At 42.6% G+C, this 18,107-nt stretch overlaps 1 protein-coding gene across 3 annotated transcripts in view; it reads left to right on the forward strand.

The window, feature by feature from the left end:
- Positions 1-18,107, forward strand: part of skd (mediator complex subunit skuld) — a 722,241-nt gene that overhangs the window by 606,473 nt on the left and 97,661 nt on the right. For all 3 annotated transcript variants that reach the window (XM_071664981.1, XM_071664980.1, XM_071664979.1), the window contains one exon: positions 11,590-11,802. In XM_071664981.1, the coding sequence (XP_071521082.1) occupies positions 11,590-11,802 (213 nt within the window). The remainder of the gene's footprint in view (positions 1-11,589; positions 11,803-18,107) is intronic.

The following is an 18,107-nucleotide window of genomic DNA, read 5'->3' on the forward strand; positions in this document are numbered from 1 at the left end:
TGGGTGTGTTTGAAGGAATAGTAGTTCCAACAATGTTGTATGGTTGCGAGGCGTGGGCTGTGGATAGAGTTGTGCGCAGGAGGATGGATGTGCTGGAAATGAGATGTTTGAGGACAATGTGTGGTGTGAGGTGGTTTGATCGAGTAAGTAACGTAAGGGTAAGAGAGATGTGTGGAAATAAAAAGAGCGTGGTTGAGAGAGCAGAAGAGGGTGTTTTGAAATGGTTTGGTCACATGGAGAGAATGAGTGAGGAAAGATTGACCAAGAGGATATATGTGTCGGAGGTGGAGGGAATGAGGAGAAGTGGGAGACCAAATTGGAGGTGGAAAGATGGAGTGAAAAAGATTTTGTGTGATTGGGGCCTGAACATGCAGGAGGGTGAAAGGAGGGCAAGGAATAGAGTGAGTTGGATCGATGTGGTATACCGGGGTTGACGTGCTGTCAGTGGGTTGAATCAGGGCATGTGAAGCGTGTGGGGTAAACCATGGAAAGCTGTGTAGGTATGTATATTTGCGTGTGTGGACGTATGTATATACATGTGTATGGGGGTGGGTTGGGCCATTTCTTTCGTCTGTTTCCTTGCGCTACCTCGCAAACGCGGGAGACAGCGACAAAGCAAAAAAAAAATATATATATATATATATATATATATATATATATATATATATATATCATCCTCCTCGAAGGCTCAGAGTGGGGTGCCTAAATGTGTGTGGATGTAACCAAGATGTGAAAAAAGGAGAGATAGGTAGTATGTTTGAGGAAAGGAACCTGGATGTTTTGGCTCTGAGTGAAACGAAGCTCAAGGGTAAAGGGGAAGAGTGGTTTGGAAATGTCTGGGGAGTGAAGTCATGGGTTAGTGAGAGGACAAGAGCAAGGGAAGGAGTAGCAATACTCCTGAAACGAGTTGTGGGAGTATGTGATAGAATGTAAGAAAGTAAATTCTCGATTAATATGGGTAAAATTGAAAGTTGATGGAGAGAGGTGGGTGATTATTGGTGCATATGCACCTGGGCATGAGAAGAAAGATCATGAGAGGCAAGTGTTTTGGGAGCAGCTGAATGAGTGTGTTAGCGGTTTTGATGCACGAGACCGGGTTATAGTGATGGGTGATTTGAATGCAAAGGTGAGTAATGTGGCAGTTGAGGGAATAATTGGTATGCATGGGGTGTTCAGTGTTGTAAATGGAAATGGTGAAGAGCTTGTAGATTTATGTGCTGAAAAAGGACTGATGATTGGGAATACCTGGTTTAAAAAGCGAGATATACATAAGTATACTTATGTAAGTAGGAGAGATGGCCAGAGAGCGTTATTGGATTACGTGTTAATTGACAGGCGTGTGAAAGAGAGACTTTTGGATGTTAATGTGCTGAGAGGTGCAACTGGAGGGATGTCTGATCATTATCTTGTGGAGGCTAAGGTGAAGATTAGTATGGGTTTTCAGAAAAGAGGAGTGAATGTTGGGGTGAAGAAGGTGGTGAGAGTAAGTGAGCTTGGGAAGGAGACCTGTGTGGGGAAGTACCAGGAGAGACTGTGTACAGAATGGAAAAAGGTGAGAAGAATGGAAGTAAGGGGAGTGGGGGAGGAATGGGATGTATTTAGGGAATCAGTGATGGATTGCGCAAAAGATGCTTGTGGCATGAGAAGAGTGGGAGGTGGGTTGTTTAGAAAGGGTAGTGAGTGGTGGGATGAAGAAGTAAGAGTATTAGTGAAAGAGAAGAGAGAGGCATTTGGACGATTTTTGCAGGGAAAAAATGCAATTGAGTGGGAGAAGTATAAAAGAAAGAGACAGGAGGTCAAGAGAAAGGTGCAAGAGGTGAAAAAAAGGGCAAATGAGAGTTGGGGTGAGAGACTATCAGTAAATTTTAGGGAGAATAAAAAGATGTTCTGGAAGGAGGTAAATAGGGTGCGTAAGACAAGGGAGCAAATGGGAACTTCAGTGAAGGGCATAAATGGGGAGGTGATAACAAGTAGTGGTGATGTGAGAAGGAGATGGAATGAGTATTTTGAAGGTTTGTTGAATGTGTCTGATGACAGAGTGGCAGATATAGGGTGTTTTGGTCGAGGTGGTGTGCAAAGTGAGAGGGTTAGGGAAAATGATTTGGTAAACAGAGAAGAGGTAGTAAAAGCTTTGCGGAAGATGAAAGCTGGCAAGGCAGCAGGATTGGATGGTATTGCAGTGGAATTTATTAAAAAAGGGGGTGACTGTATTGTCGACTGGTTGGTAAGGTTATTTAATGTATGTATGACTCATGGTGAGGTGCCTGAGGATTGGCGGAATGCGTGCATAGTGCCATTGTACAAAGGCAAAGGGGATAAGAGTGAGTGCTCAAATTACAGAGGTATAAGTTTGTTGAGTATTCCTGGTAAATTATATGGGAGGGTATTGATTGAGAGGGTGAAGGCATGTACAGAGCATCAGATTGGGGAAGAGCAGTGCGGTTTCAGAAGTGGTAGAGGATGTGTGGATCAGGTGTTTGCTTTGAAGAATGTATGTGAGAAATACTTAGAAAAGCAAATGGATTTGTATGTAGCATTTATGGATCTGGAGAAGGCATATGATAGAGTTGATAGAGATGCTCTGTGGAAGGTATTAAGAATATATGGTGTGGGAGGCAAGTTGTTAGAAGCAGTGAAAAGTTTTTATCGAGGATGTAAGGCATGTGTACGTGTAGGAAGAGAGGAAAGTGATTGGTTCTCAGTGAATGTAGGTTTGCGGCAGGGGTGTGTGATGTCTCCATGGTTGTTTAATTTGTTTATGGATGGGGTTGTTAGGGAGGTAAATGCAAGAGTCCTGGAAAGAGGGGCAAGTATGAAGTCTGTTGGGGATGAGAGAGCTTGGGAAGTGAGTCAGTTGTTGTTCGCTGATGATACAGCGCTGGTGGCTGATTCATGTGAGAAACTGCAGAAGCTGGTGACTGAGTTTGGTAAAGTGTGTGGAAGAAGAAAGTTAAGAGTAAATGTGAATAAGAGCAAGGTTATTAGGTACAGTAGGGTTGAGGGTCAAGTCAATTGGGAGGTGAGTTTGAATGGAGAAAAACTGGAGGAAGTGAAGTGTTTTAGATATCTGGGAGTGGATCTGTCAGCGGATGGAACCATGGAAGCGGAAGTGGATCATAGGGTGGGGGAGGGGGCGAAAATTTTGGGAGCCTTGAAAAATGTGTGGAAGTCGAGAACATTATCTCGGAAAGCAAAAATGGGTATGTTTGAAGGAATAGTGGTTCCAACAATGCTGTATGGTTGCGAGGCGTGGGCTATGGATAGAGTTGTGCGCAGGAGGATGGATGTGCTGGAAATGAGGTGTTTGAGGACAATGTGTGGTGTGAGGTGGTTTGATCGAGTAAGTAACGTAAGGGTAAGAGAGATGTGTGGAAATAAAAAGAGCGTGGTTGAGAGAGCAGAAGAGGGTGTTTTGAAATGGTTTGGGCACATGGAGAGAATGAGTGAGGAAAGATTGACCAAGAGGATATATGTCGGAGGTGGAGGGAACGAGGAGAAGACGGAGACCAAATTGGAGGTGGAAAGATGGAGTGAAAAAGATTTTGTGTGATTGGGGCCTGAACATGCAGGAGGGTGAAAGGAGGGCAAGGAATAGAGTGAATTGGAGCGATGTGGTATACAGGGGTTGACGTGCTGTCAGTGGATTGAATCAGGGCATGTGAAGCGTCTGGGGTAAACCATGGAAAGCTGTGTAGGTATGTATATTTGCGTGTGTGGACGTGTGTATGTACATGTGTATGGGGGGGGGGTTGGGCCATTTCTTTCGTCTGTTTCCTTGCGCTACCTCGCAAATGCGGGAGACAGCGACAAAGTATAAAAAAAAAAAAAATATATATATATATATATATATAAACAGAGGTACAAGTTTGTTGAGTATTCCTGGTAAATTATATGGGAGGGTATTGATTGAGAGGGTGAAGGCATGTACAGAGCATCAGATTGGGGAAGAGCAGTGTGGTTTCAGAAGTGGTAAAGGATATGTGTATCAGGTGTTTGCTTTGAAGAATGTATGTGAGAAATACTTAGAAAAGCAAATGGATTTGTATGTAGCATTTATGGATCTGGAGAAGGCATATGATAAGAGTTGATAGAGATGCTCTGTGGAAGGTATTAAGAATATATGGTGTGGGAGGCAAGTTGTTAGAAGCAGTGAAAAGTTTTTATCGAGGATGTAAGGCATGTGTACGTGTAGGAAGAGAGGAAAGTGATTAGTTCTCGGTGAATGTAGGTTTGCGGCAGGGTTGTGTGATGTCTCCATGGTTGTTTAATTTGTTTATGGATGGGGTTGTTAGGGAGGTGAATGCAAGAGTTTTGGAAAGAGGGGCAAGTATGAAGTCTGTTGGGGATGAGAGAGCTTGGGAAGTGAGTCAGTTGTTGTTCGCTGATGATACAACACTGGTGGCTGATTCATGTGAGAAACTGCAGAAGCTGGTGACTGAGTTAGGTAAAGTGTGTGAAAGAAGAAAGTTAAGAGTAAATGTGAATAAGAGCAAGGTTATTAGGTACAGTAGGGTTGAGGGTAAGTCAATTGGGAGGTAAGTTTGAATGGAGAAAAACTGGAGGAAGTAAAGTGTTTTAGTTATCTGGGAGTGGATCTGGCAGCGGATGGAACCATGGAAGCGGAAGTGGATCATAGGGTGGGGGAGGGGGCGAAAATTCTGGGAGCCTTGAAGAATGTGTGGAAGTCGAGAACATTATCTCGGAAAACAAAAATGGGTATGTTTGAAGGAATAGTGGTTCCAACAATGTTGTATGGTTGCGAGGCGTGGGCTATGGATAGAGTTGTGCGCAGGAGGATGGATGTGCTGGAAATGAGATGTTTGAGGACAATGTGTGGTGTGAGGTGGTTTGATCGAGTAAGTAACGTAAGGGTAAGAGAGATGTGTGGAAATAAAAAGAGCGTGGTTGAGAGAGCAGAAGAGGGTGTTTTGAAATGGTTTGGGCACATGGAGAGAATGAGTGAGGAAAGATTGACCAAGAGGATATATGTGTCGGAGGTGGAGGGAACGAGGAGAAGTGGGAGACCAAATTGGAGGTGGAAAGATGGAGTGAAAAAGATTTTGAGTGATCGGGGCCTGAACATGCAGGAGGGTGAAAGGCGGGCAAGGAATAGAGTGAATTGGAACGATGTGGTATACCGGGGTCGACGTGCTGTCAATGGATTGAACCAGGGCATGTGAAGCGTGTGGGGTAAACCATGGAAAGCTGTGTAGGTATGTATATTTGCGTGTGTGGACGTATGTATATACATGTGTATGGGGGTGGGTTGGGCTATTTCTTTCGTCTGTTTCCTTGCGCTACCTCGCAAACGCGGGAGACAGCGACAAAGAATAATAAAAATAAAAATATATATATATATATATATTATATATATATATATATATATATATATATATATATATATATATATATATATATATATATATATATTATATAAAAGGGCAAATGAGAGTTGGGGTGAGAGAGTATCATTAAATTTTAGGGAGAATAAAAAGATGTTCTGGAAGGAGGTAAATAAAGTGCGTAAGACAAGGGAGCAAATGGGAACTTCGGTGAAGGCACAAGTGGGGTGGTGATGTGAGAAGGAGATGGAGTGAGTATTTTGAAGGTTTGTTGAATGTGTTTGATGATAGAGTGGCAGATATAGGGTGTTTTGGTCGAGGTGGTGTGCAAAGTGAGAGGGTTAGGGAAAATGATTTGGTAAACAGAGAAGAGGTAGTGAAAGCTTTGCGGAAGATGAAAGCCGGCAAGGCAGCAGGTTTGGATGGTATTGCAGTGGAATTTATTAAAAAAGGGGGTGACTGTATTGTTGACTGGTTGGTAAGGTTATTTAATGTATATATGACTCATGGTGAGGTGCCTGAGGATTGGCGGAATGCGTGCATAGTGCCATTGTACAAAGGCAAAGGGGATAAGAGTGAGTGCTCAAATTACAGAGGTATAAGTTTGTTGAGTATTCCTGGTAAATTATATGGGAGGGTATTGATTGAGAGGGTGAAGGCATGTACAGAGCATCAGATTGGGGAAGAGCAGTGTGGTTTCAGAAGTGGTAGAGGATGTGTGGATCAGGTGTTTGCTTTGAAGAATGTATGTGAGAAATACTTAGAAAAGCAAATGGATTTGTATGTAGCATTTATGGATCTGGAGAAGGCATATGATAGAGTTGATAGAGATGCTCTGTGGAAGGTATTAAGAATATATGGTGTGGGAGGAAAGTTGTTAGAAGCAGTGAAAAGTTTGTATCGAGGATGTAAGGCATGTGTACGTGTAGGAAGAGAGGAAAGTGATTGGTTCTCAGTGAATGTAGGTTTGCGGCAGGGTTGTGTGATGTCTCCATGGTTGTTTAATTTGTTTATGGATGGGGTTGTTAGGGAGGTAAATGCAAGAGTTTTGGAAAGAGGGGCAAGTATGAAGTCTGTTGGGGATGAGAGAGCTTGGGAAGCGAGTCAGTTGTTGTTCGCTGATGATACAGCGCTGGTGGCTGATTCATGTGAGAAACTGCAGAAGCTGGTGACTGAGTTTGGAAAAGTGCGTGGAAGAAGAAAGTTAAGAGTAAATGTGAATAAGAGCAAGGTTATTAGGTACAGTAGGGTTGAGGGTCAAGTCAATTGGGAGGTGAGTTTGCATGGAGAAAAACTGGAGGAAGTGAAGTGTTTTAGATATCTGGGAGTGGATCTGGCAGCGGATGGAACCATGGAAGCGGAAGTGGATCATAGGGTGGGGGAGGGGGCGAAAATCCTGGGGGCCTTGAAGAATGTGTGGAAGTCGAGAACATTATCTCGGAAAGCAAAAATGGGTATGTTTGAAGGAATAGTGGTTCCAACAATGTTGTATGGTTGCGAGGCGTGGGTTATGGATAGAGTTGTGCGTAGGAGGATGGATGTGCTGGAAATGAGATGTTTGAGGACAATGTGTGGTGTGAGGTGGTTTGATCGAGTGAGTAACGTAAGGGTAAGAGAGATGTGTGGAAATAAAAAGAGCGTGGTTGAGAGAGCAGAAGAGGGTGTTTTGAAGTGGTTTGGGCACATGGAGAGGATGAGTGAGGAAAGATTGACCAAGAGGATATATGTGTCGGAGGTGGAGGGAACAAGGAGAAGAGGGAGACCAAATTGGAGGTGGAAAGATGGAGTGAAAAAGATTTTGTGTGATCAGGGCCTGAGCATGCAGGAGGGTGAAAGGAGGGCAAGGAATAGAGTGAATTGGAGCGATGTGGTATACCGGGGTTGACGTGCTGTCAGTGGATTGAAGCAGGGCATGTGAAGCGTCTGGGGTAAACCATGGAAAGCTGTGTAGGTATGTATATTTGCGTGTGTGGACGTATGTATATACATGTGTATGGGGGGGGTTGGGCCATTTCTTTCGTCCGTTTCCTTGCGCTACCTCGCAAACGCGGGAGACAGCGACAAAGTATAATAAAAAATAAAAAAAAAAAAAAATATTATACCCATTTTTGCTTTCCGAGATAATGTTCTTGACTTCCACATATTCTTCAACGCTCCCAGAACTTTTGCCCCCTCCCCCTCCCTATGATTTACTTCCGCTTCCATATTTCCATCTGCTGCCAAATCCGCTCCCAGATATCTAAAACACTTCTTCCTCCAGTTTTTCTCCATTCAAACTTACCTCCCAATTGACTTGGCCCTCAACCCTACTGTACCTAATAACTCTTATTCACATTTACTCTCAGCTTTCTTCTTTCACACACTTTAACAAACTCAGTCACTAGCTTCTGCAGTTTCTCACCCGAATCAGCCACCAGTGCTGTATCATCAGAGAACAACAACTGACTCACTTCCCAAGTTCTCCCATCCACAACAGACTGCATAGTTGCCCTTCTTTCCAAAACTCTTGCATTCACCTCCCTAACAACCCCATCCATAAACAAATTAAACAACCATGGAGACATCACACACCCCTGCCGCAAACCTACATTCACTGAGAACCAATCACTTTCCTCTCTTCCTACAAGTACACATGCCTTACATCCTCGATAAAAACTTTTCACTGCTTCTAACAACTTGCCTCCCATACCATATATTCTGAATACCTTCCACAGAGCATCTCTATCATCTCTATCATATGCCTTCTCCAGATCCATAAATGCTATATACAAATCCATTTGCTTTTCTAAGTATTTCTCACATTCTTCAAAGCAAGCAACTGATCCACACATCCTCTACCACCTCTGAAACCACACTGCTCTTCCCCAATCTGATGCCCTGTACATGCCGTCACCCTCTCAATCAATACCCTCCCATATGATTTCCCAGGAACACTCAACAAACTTATACCACTGTAATTTGAGCACTCACTTTTATCCCCTTTGCCTTTGTACAATGGCACTATGCAAGCATTACTCCAGTCCTCAGGCACCTCACCATGAGTCATACATGCATTAAATAACCGTACCAGCCAGTCAACAATACAGTCACCCCCTTTTTTTAATGAATTCCACTGCAATACCATCCAAACCTGCATGCTTGCCAACTCTCATCTTCCGCAAAACTTTTACTGCCTCTTCTCTGTTTACCAAATTATTCACCCTAACCCTCTCACTTTGCACACCACCTTGACCAAAACACCCTATATCTCCCACTCTATCATCAAACACATTCAACAAACCTTCAAAATACTCACTCCATCTCCTTCTCACATCACCACTACTTGTTATCACCTCCCCATTAGCCCCCTTCAATGGGGTCTACACTGGTCTTTTCCCATCATGCTCACATAGCCAGCAGATAGCATTTCACCGAACCTAACTGTACAATGTGGAGTTACATAAATATGAACAAAGTGCATATGAAGACGCACCTTCAGTGAAAATGAGACAAAGGGTATTGAGTACATAGTATTCAAATAGTCATTTCCCTATTAGGGTGATCATAGCCTAGCTCTAGCACTCCCGCCTGTTGCACAGGGGGCCCAGGTTCGATCCTGGCCGTTGGAGGTTTGTATATTTGAAATATTTTTTATTTTGCGGAAGGAACAGAGAAGGGGCCAAATGAGGACATTCCCTCTAACGCTCAATCCTCTGTTCGTAGCACTACCTTGCTAACATGGGAAATGGCAAATATGTATGAAAAAAAATGAAATCTTTCATACTGTTCGCCTTGTCCTGCATTAGCAAGGTAGCACCAGGAATAGACAGAAAGGCCTCCTCTGCTCACACCCATTCTCCTGCTGTTGTATATAGTGCAAGGAAACAGTTCCCACTGCACAACCCTACCCAGAGACATTCCCTTGGTTTACCTCAGACACTTCACATGACCTGGTTCATTCCATTGACAGCACGTTGACCCTAGTATACCACATCATTCCAGTTCACTCTATCCCTTGCATGCATTTCACCCTCCTGCATGTTCATGCCACAATCACTCAAAGTCTTTTTCACTTCATCCTTCAGTCTTCAGTTTGGTCTCCTTGTTCTCTTTGTTCCCTCCAGTTTTGACACGTATATCCTCTTTGTCAACCTTTTATCATTCATTCTCTCCATATGTCCAAACCATTTGACCACACCTTCCTCTGCTCTCTCAATCTCATTCTTTTTATTAGCACACATCTCTCTTACCCCTTTCATTACTAACTCATCATACTACCTCACACAAGATATTGTCCTCAAACACTTCATTTCCAACATATCCACCCTCCTCTGCACAGCCTTATCTATAGCTCATGTCTTGCATCCAGATGGTATTGTTGGAACTATTATACCCTCAGACATACCCATTTTTGCCCTCCCAGATAATGTTCCCTTTCCATGCATTCTACAGCTCTACCAGGACCTTTGCCCCATCATCCACCTTATGGCTCACTTCCACTTTCATGATTTCATTCACTGCCATGTCCACTCCCCAGTATCTAAAACACTTCATTTCCTCCAAGTTTTCTCCTTTCAAACTCACATCCCCAATTAACATGTCCCTCACCTCTGCTACTTTTTTTTTCTTTTTTTTTTTTTTACTGCCTTCTTTCACACACACTTCCAAACTCAGTTACCGACTTCTACAGTTTCTCACTCGAATCTGCCACCAGTGCTGTACCATCAGCAAAAAACAGCCGTCTCACTTCTTAGGCCTTTCATCCCCTACAGACTGCATAACTACCCTTCTCACCAAAGACTCTTTCATTTCCTTCCCTCACCACCCTGCTATAAACATATTGAATAACCCCTGCTGCAGACTAACCTTCACTTGAAACCATTCTCTCTCTTTTTTCCTAATTGTACACATGATTTACACCCATGATAAAAATTTCTCTGCTTCCAGCAGCTTTCCTCCTACACAATAAACTTTTGAGACCTTCCATCAGGCATCTCTATCAGCCCTATCTAATGGTTTCTCCAGATTCATAAATGCCACATACAAATCCATTTGTTTCTCTAAATATTTCTCATAAACATACTTTAAAGCAAGCCCCTAATCCACAGATGTCCTCTGCCACTTCTTATGCCATACTCTTCCTCTCCAATCTTTTCCTCTGTAAATGCCATCACTCTCTCAGTCACTACCCTTCCTTATGACTTACCAGGTACACCCAACAAATTTATACTTCTATAGTTTGAACACTCTCCTTTATCCCCTGTGCCTTTTTTTATACAGTGGCACTATACATGCATTCTGAAGATATTGGATTTCTTGATGATGATCTATCTTTACATCTTGTGTAGAGTAATTTTATGGACATCCTTTCATCCATCATTTAAAGTTAACTAAGTTTAGGCAAGAGATTTTTAGCAAAAGTGGAGGCAGTGTTGCCATTGCCTGCTTGACCTAGATTAAACTGATTCTGAATGATGCAATTGGTAATTTTACCATCCTTAAAAATTTTACTGTTATGAAAAAATTGAGTGAATCATTGATTTAAACAAAAGCATTATGATGTTGATTAGAAAATATTAATGATCATTAATCAGTAGGTAAATTTGATGACAAGCTTAGTGGCAACTCATTTGAGTCTTGGGCTTTATGCCTGCACTCTGTATTGTGTTATGCTGACACATCTGCAAAACTGCTGAATATTATCAGGGTGGTGGTAGTTGATGAAGTATGCTTCTGAAGCGACCTTCTGCATTATTATATGATTATCTCTGAAAGAACAAGGTTACATACACTTTTTGCACAAGCTATAAAGCATGAGAATGACAGGGTTGGAAAGAAAATTTGAGGTTACATTTGGTTTATAAGGCAGATTATCCACATCCTCAAAAACTTTTAAAATCTTTTTATTTATAATTGTGCCTCCCTTTAACCCATTTCATATTTCACTTAGCCTTTTGTACTCGATGAGAGTCTCCAACATAAAATAAGCATTGATGAAATTCACTGATGGACTCCACAATTCATAACATTCAGATGAAAGAAAAAGTAAGCATACCTTGTGATGGCCCCACAACAGCATGGGAAATTTCACATTCATGTGTTCACAGGTGCAGTTTCAAATGTCTAGTGTATAATATGATTTTTCAGCTTTGAAGGTAAATGCTATCAACATGGGTGTAAAATGTTTATTCGACTTTTCTGATGGACTGGTGATAGCTTAATGGTTTAATTCTTTTGCTGAAACTAATACTTGTTTTTTCTTCTTCAGGGTATTATTACTCTTGGAGCTGGTGCTAGTCTAAATGAAGTTGATGATGATGACTCGCCTCCACCAGCTATTCTAGTTTACCTTGTGGATCCTTTCAATGTTGGACAAGATCATCCTGATATGCACCGCTTGGTCACTCTTGGGCTACTACGATGTTATGAACATATGTTGGAAGGGCTGCCAGAGAGTATGCAGAATAATGTTTATTTACAGGTATGTTATAATTGATGGTATGTATAAAACTTTTTTATAGGAAGTGAAAGAGAAAGAATATTATCATATTTTTTTTTCATGTTATAGAATGTGACTAAAGGGGAAGGTATAAGGGACTGGAAATTCTCCATTCCTATATTATTACATTTGAAAAGTAGGAACAGAAGGAGCCAGACAAGGGCTGTTCGTTAAGGTGTTTGACTGCATGGTTGCAATAAGTATGAAATGAAAGAAGTGATAAGTGCTTTGTTTTAAGAGTAGAGTGGTTGAGGAAGTTTAAGGTTGGTATTGATTGAGAATGACCTTTGTAAGTGCTTCTACACAGGGACTTATAAGAGTGAAGAAGTATAAGGAGTGAAGAAGAAAAGAATACGTTTTAGGAGAGGTGTAGTAAGTGCTTTCGATGTTTTGATTCACGGGATTTAATCGTAGCACCAAGGGATCAGAAGGCAGATGATGTATCAGTTAGGGGTTATGATTAGGGGTGAAGGGGGTCCCTGGTGTAAACTGGTGTAAATGAAAATGGAGAAAAGTGTATTGTGTGTTGAGAGTAATGTGGTAAAGGATTTGTTGTTTCAGAAAAGATATAGATAAAAGTGTATATAGTGAGTGAGTGGAGTGAGGAGCCAGATGGCATTAATAGACTGTTAATAATAGGTGCACAGAGGAAAGGTCTTTTGATGTGAAAATGCTGAGAGTGGCAGCATCTGGAATGGATGATTGTTTCTTGGTGGAGGTGAGAGCAATGTTTCTTGATGAAGGTGAGAGTGAAAACTTGTAAGTAGGTTGAGGGAAAGACAGAATGACATGAAAAAAGTGATAAAAGTTAATAAGATTAGAAAAATCAATACGTATGTGTAGCATGATTTAACTTTTTTTTTTTTCTTTTTTTTTTTTTGTCTCCCGCGTTTGCGAGGTAGCGCAAGGAAACAGACGAAAGAAATGGCCCAACCCACCCCCATACACATGTATATACATACGTCCACACACGCAAATATACATACCTACACAGCTTTCCATGGTTTACCCCAGACGCTTCACATGCCTTGATTCAATCCACTGACAGCACGTCAACCCCGGTATACCACATCGCTCCAATTCACTCTATTCCTTGCCCTCCTTTCACCCTCCTGCATGTTCAGGCCCCGATCACACAAAATCTTTTTCACTCCATCTTTCCACCTCCAATTTGGTCTCCCACTTCTCCTCGTTCCCTCCACCTCCGACACATATATTCTCTTGGTCAATCTTTCCTCACTCATTCTCTCCATGTGCCCAAACCATTTCAAAACACCCTCTTCTGCTCTCTCAACCACGCTCTTTTTATTTCCACACATCTCTCTTACCCTTACTTTACTTACTCGATCAAACCACCTCACACCACACATTGTCCTCAAACATCTCATTTCCAGCACGTCCATCCTCCTGCGCACAACTCTATCCATAGCCCACGCCTTGCAGCCATACAACATTGTTGGAACCACTATTCCTTCAAACATACCCATTTTTGCTTTCCGAGATAATGTTCTCGACTTCCACACATTCTTCAAGGCTCCCAGAATTTTCGCCCCCTCCCCCACCCTATGATCCACTTCCGCTTCCATGGTTCCATCCGCTGCCAGATCCACTCCCAGATCCACTCCCAGATATCTAAAACACTTCACTTCCTCCAGTTTTTCTCCATTCAAACTCACCTACCAATTGACTTGACCCTCAACCCTACTGTACCTAATAACCTTGCTCTTATTCACATTTACTCTTAACTTTCTTCTTTCACGCACTTTACCAAACTCAGTCACCAGCTTCTGCAGTTTCTCACATGAATCAGCCACCAGCGCTGTATCATTAGCGAACAACAACTGACTCACTTCCCAAGCTCTCTCATCCCCAACAGACTTCATACTTGCCCCTCTTTCCAAAACTCTTGCATTCACCTCCCTAACCACCCCATCCATAAACAAATTAAAGAACCATGGAGACATCACACACCCCTGCCGCAAACCTACATTCACTGAGAACCAATCACTTTCCTCTCTTCCTACACGTACACATGCCTTACATCCTCAATAAAAACTTTTCACTGCTTCTAACAACTTGCCTTCCACACCATATATTCTTAAAACCTTCCACAGAGCATCTCTTATCAACTCTATCATATGCCTTCTCCAGATCCATAAATGCTACATACAAATCCATTTGTTTTTCTAAGTATTTCTCACATACATTCTTCAAAGCAAACACCTGATCCACACATCCTCTACCACTTCTGAAACCACACTGCTCTTCCCCAATCTGATGCTCTGTACATGCCTTCACCCTCTCAATCAATACCCTCCCATATAATTTACCAGGAATACTTAACAAACTTATACCTCTGTAATTTGAGCACTCACTCTTATCTCCTTTGCCTTTGTACAATGGCACTATGCAAGCATTCCGCCAATCCTCAGGCACCTCACCATGAATCATACATACATTAAATAACCTTACCAACCAGTCAACAACACAGTCACCCCCCCCCCTTTTAATAAGTTCTACTGCAATACCATCCAAACCTGCTGCCTTGCCGGCTTTCATCTTCCGTAAAGCTTTTACTACCTCTTCTCTATTTACCAAATCATTTTCCCTAACCCTCTCACTTTGCACACCACCTCAACCAAAACACCCTATATCTGCCACCCTATCATCATGTTATCACCTCCCCATTAGCCCCCTTCACTGAAGTTCCCATTTGCTCCCTTGTCTTACGCACTTTATTTACCTCCTTCCAAAACATCTTTTTATTCTCCCTGAAATTTAATGATACTCTCTCACCCCAACTCTCATTTGCCCTCTTTTTAACCTCTTGCACCTTTCTCTTAACCTCCTGCCTCTTTCTTTTATACCTCTCCCACTCATTTGCATTTTTCCCTGCAAAAATTGTCCAAATGCCTCTCTCTTCTCTTTCACTAATAATCTTACTTCTTCATCCCACCACTCACTACCCTTTCTAATCAACCCACCTCCCACGCTTCTCATGCCACAAGCATCTTTTGCACAAGCCATCACTGCTTCCCTAAACACATCCCATTCCTCCCCCACTCCCCTTACCTCCTTTGTTCTCACCTTTTTCCATTCTGTACTCAGTCTCTCCTGGTACTTCCTCACACAAGTATCCTTCCCAAGCTCACTTACTCTCACCACTCTCTTCACCCCAACATTCTCTCCTCTTTTCTGAAAACCCCCACAAATCTTCACCTTCGCCTCCACATGATAATGGTCAGACATCCCTCCAGTTGCACCTCTCAGCACATTAACATCCAAAAGTCTCTCTCGTGCATCTATCAATTAACACGTAATCCAATAACGCTCTCTGGCCATCTCTCCCACTTACATACGTATACTTATGTATATCTCGCTTTTTAAACCAGGTATTCCCAATTTCCAAGTCCTTTTTCAGCACATAAATCTACAAGCTCTTCACCATTTCCATTTACAACACTGAACACTCCATGTATACCAATTATTCCCTCAGCTGCCACATTACTCACCTTTGCATTCAAATCACCCATCACTATAACCCGGTCTTGTGCATCAAAACCACTAACACACTCATTCAGCTGCTCCCAAAACACTTGCCTCTCATGATCTTTCTTCTCATGCCCAGGTGCATATGCACCAATAATCACCCATCTCTCTCCATCAACTTTCAGTTTTACCCATATCAATCTAGAATTTACTTTCTTACACTCTATCACATACTCCCACAACTCCTGATTCAGGAGTAGTGCTACTCCTTCCCTTGCTCTTGTCCTCTCACTAACCCCTGACTTTACTCCCAAGACATTCCCAAACCACTCTTCCTCTTTACCCTTGAGCTTCGTTTCACTCAGAGCCAAAACATCCAGGTTCCTTTCCTCAAACATACCACCTATCTCTCCTTTTTTCTCATCTTGGTTACATCCACACACATTTAGACACCGCAATCTGAGCCTTCGAGGAGGATGAGCACTCCTCGCGTGACTCTTCCTTCTGTTTCCCCCTTTTAGAAAGTTAAAATACAAGGAGGGGAGGGTTTCCAGCCCCCCGCTCCTGTCCCCTTTAGTCGCCTTCTACGACACGTGAGGAATGTGTGGGAAGTACTCTTTCTCCCCTATCCCCAGGGATAGGGATTATGGATTTGTCTTAATATTATGTAATGTAAATTTCATTATATTTGTACATGATCATATAATATTTGTGTAAAATCTATGTACCATATTTTTTTTCCATCAAGTATGTAGTCTGGTGGCTGATTCATGTGAGAAACTGCAGAAGCTGGTGACTGAGTTTGGTAAAGTGTGTGGAAGAAGAAAGTTAAGAGTAAATGTGAATAAGAGCAAGGTTATTAGGTACAGTAGGGTTGAGGGTCAAGTCAATTGGGAGGTGAGTTTGAATGGAGAAAAACTGGAGGAAGTGAAGTGTTTTAGATATCTGGGAGTGGATCTGGCAGCGGATGGAATCATGGAAGCGGAAGTGGATCATACAGGGGGGAGGGGGCGAAAATTCTGGGGGCCTTGAAGAATGTGTGGAAGTCGAGAACATTATCTCGGAAAGCAAAAATGGGTATGTTTGAAGGAATAGTGGTTCCAACAATGTTGTATGGTTGCGAGGCGTGGGCTATGGATAGAGTTGTGCGCAGGAGGATGGATGTGCTGGAAATGAGATGTTTGAGGACAATATGTGGTGTGAGGTGGTTTGATCGAGTGAGTAACGTAAGGGTAAGAGAGATGTGTGGAAATAAAAAGAGCGTGGTTGAGAGAGCAGAAGAGGGTGTTTTGAAGTGGTTTGGGCACATGGAGAGAATGAGTGAGGAAAGATTGACCAAGAGGATATATGTGTCGGAGGTGGAGGGAATGAGGAGAAGAGGGAGACCAAATTGGAGGTGGAAAGATGGAGTGAAAAAGATTTTGTGTGATCGGGGCCTGAACATGCAGGAGGGTGAAAGGAGGGCAAGGATTAGAGTGAATTGGAGCGATGTGGTATACCGGGGTTGACTTGCTGTCGGCGGATTGAATCAGGGCATGTGAAGCGTCTGGGGTAAACCATGGAAAGCTGTGTAGGTATGTATATTTGCGTGTGTGGACGTATGTATATACATGTGTATGGGGGGGGTTGGGCCATTTCTTTCGTCTGTTTCCTTGCGCTACCTCGCAAACGCGGGAGACAGCGACAAAGTATAATAAAAAAAAAAAAATAAAAATGTAGTCTGTTGTGGATGAGAGGGCTTGGGAAGTGAGTCACTTGTTGTTTGCTGGTGATACAGCACTGATGGCTGATTCAGGTGAGAAACTGCAGAAGTTGGTGACTGAGTTTTGTGAAGTGCGTGAAAGAAGAAAGTTGAGAGTAAATGTGAATAAGAGCAAGGTTATTAGGTTCATTAGTGTTGAGGGACAAGTTGATTGGGAGTTAAGTTTGAATGGAGATAAACTGTATGATGTTAAGTATTTTAGATATGTGCGAGTGGACTAAGCAGTGTATGGAACCATGGAAGTGGAAGTGAGTCATAGAGTGGGGGAGGGGGCGAAGGTTCTGGGAGTGTTGAAGAATGTGTGGAAGGCAAGAATGTTATTTGAAGAGCAAAAAAGTGTATGTTTGAAGGATTAGTGGCTCCAACAACGTTATATGGTTGCGAGGCATGGGATATAGATAGGGTTGTGCAGAGGAAGGTGAATGTGTTGGAAATGAGATGTTTGAGGACAATATGTAGTGTGAGGTGGGTTGATGGAGTAAGTAATGAAAGGGTAACAGGGACGGGTGGTAATAAAAAGAGTTTGGTTGAGAGAGCAGAAGAGGGTGCGTTGAAATGCTTTGGACACATGGAAAGAATGAGTGAAGAAAGATTGACAAAGAGAATACATGTGTCAGAGGTTGAGGGAAGAAGGAGAAGTGGAAGACCAAATTGGAGGTTGAAGGATGAAGTAGAAAAAGATTTTGAGTGATCAGGGCATGTACATACAGGAGGGTGAAAGGCTTGCAAGGAATAGAGTGAATTGGAACAATGTGGTATACCGGGGTCGACGTGATGTCAGTGGATTGATCCAGGGCATGTGAAGCATCTGGGATAAACCATGGAAAGGTCTGTGGGGCGTGGATGTGGAGAGGGAGCCGTGGTTTGGTTGCATACACATGACAGTTAGAGACAATGTGAATGAATGTGGCCCTTCGTCTTTTCCTGGCGCTACCTCACGGGGGGGGCTGATGCTATTTCCTGTGTGGCAGGGTAGCAACAGGAATGGAGAAAGGCAGCAAGCAAGTATGAATATGTACATGTGTTTTTATGTGTA

The sequence above is a fragment of the Panulirus ornatus genome, chromosome 9 (assembly GCF_036320965.1).
Source record: "Panulirus ornatus isolate Po-2019 chromosome 9, ASM3632096v1, whole genome shotgun sequence".
Taxonomy (NCBI): domain Eukaryota; kingdom Metazoa; phylum Arthropoda; class Malacostraca; order Decapoda; family Palinuridae; genus Panulirus; species Panulirus ornatus.